The 9,947-nt window shown below is 34.8% G+C and overlaps 1 protein-coding gene across 1 annotated transcript; it reads right to left on the bottom strand.

Moving 5' to 3' along the window:
• Positions 1–5,410: 5,410 nt before the first annotated feature.
• Positions 5,411–9,614, bottom strand: LOC124403406 (succinate receptor 1-like). The gene is made up of 3 exons (XM_046877125.1): positions 9,581–9,614; positions 9,404–9,480; positions 5,411–6,346 (listed from the first exon to the last, which is right to left on the bottom strand). The coding sequence occupies exons 1-3, from the start codon at positions 9,612–9,614 to the stop codon at positions 5,411–5,413; spliced, it is 1,047 nt and encodes a 348-aa protein (XP_046733081.1).
• Between the last annotated feature and the right edge of the window lie 333 nt (positions 9,615–9,947).

Raw genomic sequence — 9,947 nt, forward strand, 5'->3', positions numbered from 1 at the left:
AGGAAGGGCAATGGAGTTGTGTGGTTGCAGGGAGAAGAGGTAGAGAAGATGGATGAGTTTAGGTACCTGGGGTCAACAGTGCAAAGTAATGGAAAGTGTGTTAGAGAAGTGAAGAAAAGAGTGCAGGCAGGGTGGAGTGGGTGGAGAAGAGTGGCAGGAGTGATTTGTGATAGAAGGGTATCTGCAGGAGTGAAAGGGAAAGTTTATCAGACTGTGATGAGACCTGCTATGTGGTATGTATTAGAGACAGTGGTGTTGAGTAAAAGACAGGAAGTGGAGCTGAAGGTAGCAGAGCTGAAAATGTTGAGATTTTCATTGGGAGTAAAGGATGGACAGGATTAGAAATAAGTTTATTGGAGTGGCCGTGCATATAGGACGTTTTCTGAGACATGGCAAGGGAGGTGCGATGGTCAGAGAAGGGACATGGGGTATATCCATAGAATAATGCTGAGGATAGAGCTTCCAGGGAAGAGATAAATAGTAAAGCCAAGGAGGAGGTTTATGGATGTGGTGAGGGAAAACTTGCAGGTGGTAGGTTTGAAAGAGGCAAATGTACAGGGTAATGATGATCCGCTGTGGTGACCCCTAATGAGGACTGCCAAAAGAAGAAGAAGATATTTATGTATATATGTATGGATAGTAAATGAAGAAAAATATAAATCAAATGAATATTTGGTGTGATCACCCTTTGCCTGCAACACATCAATTATTTTAGGTACACTTGCAAAAAGGTTGTTAAAGGAGCTTGGCATTTCGGTTGTTTCAAACATTTTGGAGAACTAACCACAGATCTTCTGTGGAGCCTTCTGTCTCTTCACCTGATCCCAGACAGACTCGATGGTGTTAAGATCAGGGCTCTGTGGAAGCCAAACAATCACTTCCAGGGCTTCTTGTTTTTCTCTGCACTAAAGATAGTTCTTAATAACATTGGTTGTATATTTGGGGGTCTTTGTCCTGCCACAGAATAAATTTAAGGCCAAACAGACACCTCCCTGATGGCGCTGCATGATAGATAAGTATCTGCCTGTATTTCTTAGCCATTATTCCTGAACAAATTTCCCACTCCATTTGCATAAATGCAAACTTGCAAGGAACCTTTAGCACACTTCACTTGTTTTTGTTATAGCCAAATATTTCAAATTTTGACTCATTAGCCCAGAGCATTTTTCCCCACCCTAGTTCCTATGTTTCCATGCATAGTTGAGTTGCTTAGCCTTGATTCCACATTGGAGGTATGCCTTTTTGTCTGCATTTTTTCCATGAAGACCACTTCTGGCACATCTTAAAAACCTATTCAGTTCTGTTTCCTGTGTAATGCACTATATAGCATCTATGAGGGACACGTGATAAAAGTATGAATGACTGGAGAGGTAAACTACGCAATTCTGTTTCCTTTACACTACCTAATGAGAAAATGAACAAATCCCTCTTTGAGACTACTCATTCTTCACATTAAAAACTTGTTGAAAAGAAGCGAATCGTTCGGAAAAACCCATAACTAGAGGTAATGCAGATTTGTTCTGCACCTAAAACAAGGATTGCATTGGGTACACATGTACACGTTACCAAAAGTCCTGTATTGGACAGTTTTGGTGGGAATATGTGTATCGTTACTCCCCTAGTCTGCACTCATTTTGTTATAAAGATAGCTAGTCAAAATGAGCTAAATTGTTTTTAACTGAAAGCAATTTAGTTGTTTATATGAAGTGCTTTACCATCCCTAACACATATGGTGCAGAACTGAGGCATACAGTGCAATGTGTCCTCTCACAAATTTAATTGTGAACACATCATTGACCTGATTAAAAGCCATTGGATTTGTCTTGATTGACAGTTGGGTGTCTGCTATATTGCTGTATTAAGGCTGAGCTTGAAAAACAGTTGGATAGCCAGTCGTCTAAGGCACACAGCACGGAGGATTCCAAAAATAAAGGATGTGTAATGTAGAAATGTTTTTTATATATTTTTAAATTTTATCATGTTTTTGGCTGTGAGGTGGCAGAGTTAAGGCTGGTAATCTGTGGCAGAATGGGTAGGTGTATTCCCCGTGTAGGTCTAGCTAATGGGTCTAGTATTTATTAATCTCCATGAATTTATGTATGCTCATAACAGTCTCACACCTAGTGATGTCATACAATTTCATATATCCAATCCCATTTATACTGTAACATTTCACCTTTTAACTTTAACAGTAAACTAGTAGAATATGTAGCATTATGACATGTTTCTAATAATAATTGGTGTTTAATCTCAGCAAGCAGTATTTTATTAGTTACAAAATGCATTGTTGATTTAATACATAGAACAAAACAAGTAGATACCATACCTGCAGTAAAGAAGATAAATCTTACAAGGTGATCTGATGCTGATTCTCTGGATTGGCTTTGCTGTAGAGGCAGGTATCTTGTTTCTCTATTTCTCCTTTAGAGGGAGAGTGGTTTTTAAATTGCAGGCATTTTTTTTGGTTTTTCTGACAGCTTCCAAAACCAGCTTTGTAGCTCATTTGGGAATTGTCACATACTGTTTTCTGCATCACCACAGTTTAAACCTTCCCAAAACCATAGTTTAAACCTTAAACCTTCTCAACCCAACAATATGATAGCTGATTTTAATAACACATTTATCTTTTTTAATTGTTTATTTGTTCAATTTATATAGCAATTAATAGTATCGTTGTGTGGTATTGTGTGACTTCGCCAGGCGAATATACTTTGCAGTAAAATTATTGCCTAAAGCAATATGACAAGAAACCACTTTGCCACACGCTTTATAATGCTTGAATTGAGGAAAAGATTAGATTAGAACTCTGAAACATGCTATGAAATATATTTTTTGGAAGTAAAAATGAAATAAAGCAATGTACAGCATCACTGGGTTTAATTATGTTTTCAGCAGTTATCAATTTCTTAATTATTTAGGAAAATGTAAAAGATATATTTATAATTTGTTATTTTTTTGTAATTTTATAATTTTTGTTTTTTTTATTGCATTATTGTACATTAAACATACTTTTTTCCTTTTTACTATATATAGTTTTATTTATACTTAACAGTAAAATAAAAAAATAAAAATAAAAAAATAAAATAAAAACTTTCTGAGTTAACTGAGTGCATAGCCAGGGGAAATGACCCACTGAGGATCCAATGCCATGACTGAAGCTTTGTTTCTGATGCGTTCTGTATTCCATCTTGTCTATCATATGAGATATAAAGAGAGAGCAGCAAGGAATAAGTGCTTTACAGGTTATCAAAAAACAAGCACTTCCACCCTGTTCATCGTGTATAGACGTTAGGAATATTGCCCTGGACTATCACTGTCACTTGTCATTAATCATTCACCTGTTCCTTATCACTATTGATTAGCACATATTACATAAATATTATATAGATCTGATCTTTCTCAGCACTCTTACAATTTATTCAACGGTTGTCTTCAATGGGACAAACTTACACATAAAGAACATCTTATTAATTCTTTATCACCGCAGCTGTGTAAAGCTGCTTTAAAACAATGTCCTTTGTTAAAAGCAGAATACAAATAAAAATTAATTGAATAGTTTAGTTCAAGCTTAGTTTTATGCGTTTGTTTTCATATTTCATATAATTTAGCATGATCTTTGGCGCCGCATTTCTTCTTGCACTCTAATTAAAGTAACACCTGCATCTGCTTATTAACTTATTTAATCACAAGATCAAATAATAAATGCAGCCAAAAAAATCTTTGAAAAGAAGTTAGCCCTCTGGTGAGGAAATGCAGGCTTTGGGAACTACAGGGAAGCAGGGTTAGATCTTTCTTGGGAGTGGTTCAATGCCATGCAACCATTTACATTTGTTTTTTACAGAGAGGACAACCAACCTTCTAACATCCATCTCACACACCATATCTCTCTGTATATTCCACTTTGCCTCTCTGTCTAGTTAAAAATGACATGCTGCTTCTCTGTCCAGGTGAGGACATTACTTACCTCTTTGCACTGCTAAGGACCTTGATTAGCAGCTCTGCCCCGCTGAGAACTTTGTGTATTAATGTATGTATTATAGTTGCAAAAATACAATAATTAATTAAAAAACATTAATCATACTGAAGAAGATCCCATTTTTATTCACAAACACACAGTAGTTAAACAGACATTTAGGGTGAATAATAATATTTTACTGCTAAGACAAAATCCCTAAGGTACTCTCTTTAAGGTACATACAAATGATTCTTCTTTATATTCTAACAAATATCTGGATAATTGTAAGATTTTTACATTTACATAACTGTAAATCTGAACGTACTACTAGCTAAAACTTACTTATTGCTTTAAATATGTTAGAGTATGTATATAATACTCTCTGTATATATATATATATATATATATATATATATATATATATATATATATATATATATATATATATATATATATAGTACAGACCAAAAGTTTGGTCACACCTTCTCATTCAAAGAGTTTTCTTTATTTTCATGACTATGAAAATTGTAGATTCACACTGAAGGTATCAAAACTATGAATTAACACATGTGGAATTATATACATAACAAAAAAGTGTGAAACAACTGAGAAATGTCATATTCTAGGTTCTTCAAAGTAGCCACCTTTTCTTTGATTACTGCTTTGCACACTCTTGGCATTCTCTTGATGAGCTTCAAGAGGTAGTCACCTGAAATGGTCTTCCAACAGTCTTGAAGGAGTTCCCCGAGAGATGCTTGGCACTTGTTGGCCCTTTTGCCTTCACTCTGCGGTCCAGCTCACCCCTAAACCATCTCGATTGGGTTCAGGTCCGGTGACTGTGGAGGCCAGGTCAACTGGGCGCAGCACCCCATCACTCTTCTTCTTGGTCAAATAGCCCTTGATGCCTTCAGTGTGACTCTACAATTTTCATAGTCAAGAAAATAAAGAAAACTCTTTGAATGAGAAGGTGTGTCCAAACTTTTGGTCTGTACTGTGTGTATATATATATATATATATATATATATATATATATATATATATATATATATAAATATAGAGAGCAATGTACATGCTGAAGTATCAGTAATGGCTTGCACAAAGAACTTTGCTCTGAGACATAATTTTGTAAAATGTGCTTTCTACAATTCCCTCTGTATTTCTCTCATATACTGTATATTATATACAGATGGGTGGTACTCTTTATTTCACTTGCACCTCTCCTGCAATTATTTTGTCTCACAGTTTATCACCCTCAGTCTAAGTCAATATTTTTTTTGTAGAGAGTTTAGCTTGCCAGCACAGTCCTAGAGACTTACAAAATGTAAACCAAGGCACACTAAAATCTCTTAGGCACTTTGCCAAGCCACTTTATGTTTGCTTTTATTTTAATTTGTCACCCCTCATAAAAGTAGACGAATGTCAGATTTAAAACAGGGTAAATGATATCAGTAGTGTCTATGCTTGATAGGTCATTAGCATTCTTTTCACTTGCCTCCACTTGTCCTGCAGTGCTTCTTTGAAGCTGTCTGTCATTAGAAAGTAAAACACAGGGTTGACGGCACTGTGAGCAAATCCAATTGGCCGTGTCACTATGTAACCTGCATTGATGTAATCTACGATACATGATGAAAATTTTAATTCTGGAAGCCGTGAGGCAATACGCACATTCCTCATTACATGGATGGGTGTATAGAGCACCAAAAACATGATTGCTGCGCACCTCACAATTTTTACTGGTCTTTGGAAGGATGTGCCGCGCATCTCCTCTCTTTTCCTGAGAACTTCAACCATTCTTTGTGATGATAAAAACAAAGCAGTCAGGGGCACCACATATCCACTTATGGTGAGCACTAGGCTATAGATTAGAGTAACTCTGGCAACTCCCAGGCTGGCAAAATCACGACACACAGTCCAACCATTTTCCTCCAAGTCCTGCATAATGAAGACAATGAGGGGAGCAATTTGAGCATTCACCCAGATCCAGTTCAAGAGGGTGATACATAATGCTGCCTTGAGACTCAACAGGATGTGTTCTCGCTGTGGGTGACACAGCAACAAGACCCGGTCCACACTTACCCACATCATGAAAAGGATGCTAGAGTACAAGTTCACATGAAGGATGTAGCGATTAATCACACACAGTGAAGAATTGAATTTCTTCTGGTTGAAAGCATAGTTATATGACAGCTCGGGTAAAGTGCACAGGAAGATCAGATCAGACAGAGACAAACTAAACAGGTACACATTTGTGGACTTCCAAGCAGGGAGGCAAAATATATAGCCTAGGACCACCACAAGGTTTCCAATGAAGCCAATGGAAAATTCAAGACCATACACTGGTGAGAGGTAATATTTCTCTAATATTGGAGTGAGGAAACTGGAACAGTTGTCCTGCAGACAAAAATATGATTATACATATATTTACAGTATTCATGTATTTGATCTGAAATATATTAAAAGACTGAAGGTTATGGAGTTTATATCAGCTCAAATATTCACTGTTCATAATTTTTTATATCTTCATGATCATTGGCTCAGGTGTTAAAAATGCACATATTGTAAAAAGAGGTTAAGTTTCAGTTAATTCATTGATAATATACTGTCAAGTCAAATCCACTTTGCTCATTTCCCTTGAGATTTTAAGGTCTGCTGTAGAGCACAGTGATGTGTGCTGTGGAGCACAGTAATGTTTTTGTAATGACATGATTCCAAATATTCATTAAAAAATTTTCAAGAATCTACTTTTTACTTTTTGTTGTCATTGCAAACTAGAAGCTTTTATTTGTATCTAGTGGTCTTTTGGACCCCACTGAAAATACTGAATAATGTAATATTTAAAATATGTGGCTTCTAAAACCGACATGATCTCTGCATTTAAAATAGGATTCATGTCATTACAAAAACATCACTGTGCTCTACAGCACACATACAATTTTAAAGAAAACAAGCAAAGGGGATTTGATTGGACAGTATATTATAAATAAATTAACTGAAACTTAAACCATACTCCATTGTCTTAAAGGACCTTAAAAGACAAAAAAAGATTAGCAAAACTAGTTTGCCCTTTACTTTTTCTTTATTATACATTATCAATTTTAATTAAGTATAAAATATTTAAATGCTTGTTAAAAAAAATATATGGTTATTTCACAAAATATATGATTTATGACCAAAAATAGGTTATAATCCATCTTATGTATAATTACATAATAAATTAATAAAAAGATTTCATAATATTTGATTTTCAAAATCTTTGTAAATTATCTGACATAAAACATAATTTGCTTATGGCTAGACAACTAGAGAATAAAATCTTAACTGTTTGACTCTCTTAATGAACCCTTAATGCTTCTCTTTTCAAAACCTACAATATTAATTTAATTTAAGATAAGAAACCTTACTTATCCAATGAGTTAAAATAGATTATTTGCAGAAAAAAAGAATCTGATGACAATATAATAATTTTAGCAGTGGTACTCATTAAAATATATTTACACATACAATCTAACACACATTTTTTATATATACATATACGAATGTACTGTATTTGCAAATAATTCTTACCATTGTGCTGTTTGTTCCAGTGGCTTCGGTAATGTGAAGTCAGCTTTTCAGGGTCCCTTATTCCAAAAATCACAGCAACGCCTATTTGTAGCCCATCATCATTTAGTGTAAAGTGTACACTGTATTTATTTGGTATTTTTCAAACCAGAGATCTGATGCAATGATACTCTGATGCAATCTGATGCAATGATCACTTTGTTGCTTTTCTTCGTTCTTTCTCTGCCTCTGTGTACATCTTTCAATCTTGTTTATTGTATTTGCATATGAACATTTCTGAGAGGTATGGATGAAGGGGTGATAAGTCATGCAAACTCAAAATTGTTGACTAAGGTTGATGGAGATTTTTTGAGTTTATGTCTTTCACAGATTAATCGCAGCTAAACTATAATTGATCGATCATTTTGGATGCAGAAATGGCTGAAGTAAACAATAGGTTCAACATCACAAATAACCTCGACAGTTGTTTGCAGACTGTTAGCACTTTTTGGTTTTTAGTAAAATTTGAATATAATAATAATCTAACTTCACAAATTTATTTTTGAGACAGCAGACAACAAAGACTCTCAGACAGATGTATGGACAGATGGACTACCCAAAAAAATAATAACTTCATGTTCTTGTTAGAGCATAAAACTGTTTTGTGTGTGAACTTCAAAAGTTGGCTTTAAAGAAAAAATGTTTAAATATTAGATTTTTTAATCAGAAGCCAGCATTGGCTTCATATGACATAACTGAATTACATATATTACCTCAAAATGTATCTATATATAATACATTTATGTCTAAACATATATACCAAATTACACACATTGAACATCTTTTATCCACAATTCAATTTGTACAGGTTAAAAAATAATCTCTGATATCTGCACTTAAATCTTAATTTCTAGACTCTCAAACTGCATATATCCATATTTTGTCATTTATTTTGAATACTCAATATTGCATTTAGTGGGGGGTTTTCTTGGCAAAGGTAATATGATTCTTTTCGTTACGTTATGTAATGATGTTTGCCAGGCAACTGTCATATTTGCTCGTCTTACTTTCTAATGATGAAAACACTGTCGCTTCCTGGATGCACTCTGGTAGTTTGGAAATTTATTGGAAGAGTCACCACTGCTTAAGGTTTTAGAGAAATAGATCTGTAGGTTGCCACTCAATGGCTAATGACAGAATCCACTGGTGTGGTTGAAGGTATGCTGCATTTTAGTCTTTCTTGCAATGCTGTAAAAGATTACTAAATCGATATCAATTTTTTGCATGAATCCAATTTTTAACCTCTAATTTGACTCCAATTTATAATAAATATTTAACTTGAATATATCTAATTCAAGCTGATCACCTTATTGGTTATATTTATTCATTAATTTTAATCAATTATTCTAAACATTCTGTCTTTTCAATTATTCATTCATTATGGACCCGGAGTCTTGTGATTGGCTAACAATACCTGTTAACGGAGGCAAATTGGCCAGTCTGAATCTTAGTCAGAGAGTAAACTAATATCTTTATGTAGGCCACTCAATGCTTGCTCATTCATAAAGAATAATTGATTTAGTTACTTGGTCATAATTTGCTAAGCCAGTGATAGTCAGAAATCAGAAGGTCCCAGACTCTCAGTGCTCTATGCTCCATCCATTCATGAGCCTTCAGTTCTGGTCATAGATTTGCGGTAACACCAGGCTACACAATCAACTAGATATAAATGATTTCAGGAAATTTCAGCTTTAATCAGGAATTTTACATTTATTTGCCAGGCAATAATCCATAAACAAATGTCAAATCTAAAACAAATAATAAAAGAAAGTTAAACAACATAATTATCATAAAACAAAATAGTTTAGCAATGCAGTTTACAAAAGATTTGTTAAAGAGTCACTGTACCTGGAAATAGAGACACACAGAAACTGTGTGGGAGGTTCGGACTACAGAATGCTTCCCTGAGTGTTTCACTAAATTTCCTAAAATACCATCGTAAACACTCATAAATTCAAAGTGATAAAAGCTTTGCAAACCCTTTTTTGGGCTAAAAACCAAATGTCACCTAACATAAAAACCAACGCCTGTTAAGGATCTTCTCAGGGGCAATCTTCATGTCAGTAGGACAGAATATCCCTAAACCTGTGGTCTGTTCTACTGATATGGGATTATATTTCCAATCACACTAAGACCTTTAAAAGGATACCAAACATGTGGAGGCAAAATGCATACATTCCTACAATATAAGTATTACATTATGCAAGTACAGTAGTTTGAATTCTGGGAACTTCTGTCACCTTTCCATGACCCCACCATCTCCCCAGGAGAAAAAGAAGGGGCTCAAGGATGGGTGAGTGGGCAGCTGAACTGATAGCTTTCTCTCCTCATATTAAAGAGATCCTCTCCAGTTTATTGTTCTTGGGGTCTGGGATCATGAAGAGATCTGACC

Source organism: Silurus meridionalis, chromosome 20 (genome assembly GCF_014805685.1).
Source record: "Silurus meridionalis isolate SWU-2019-XX chromosome 20, ASM1480568v1, whole genome shotgun sequence".
Taxonomy (NCBI): Eukaryota; Metazoa; Chordata; class Actinopteri; order Siluriformes; family Siluridae; genus Silurus; species Silurus meridionalis.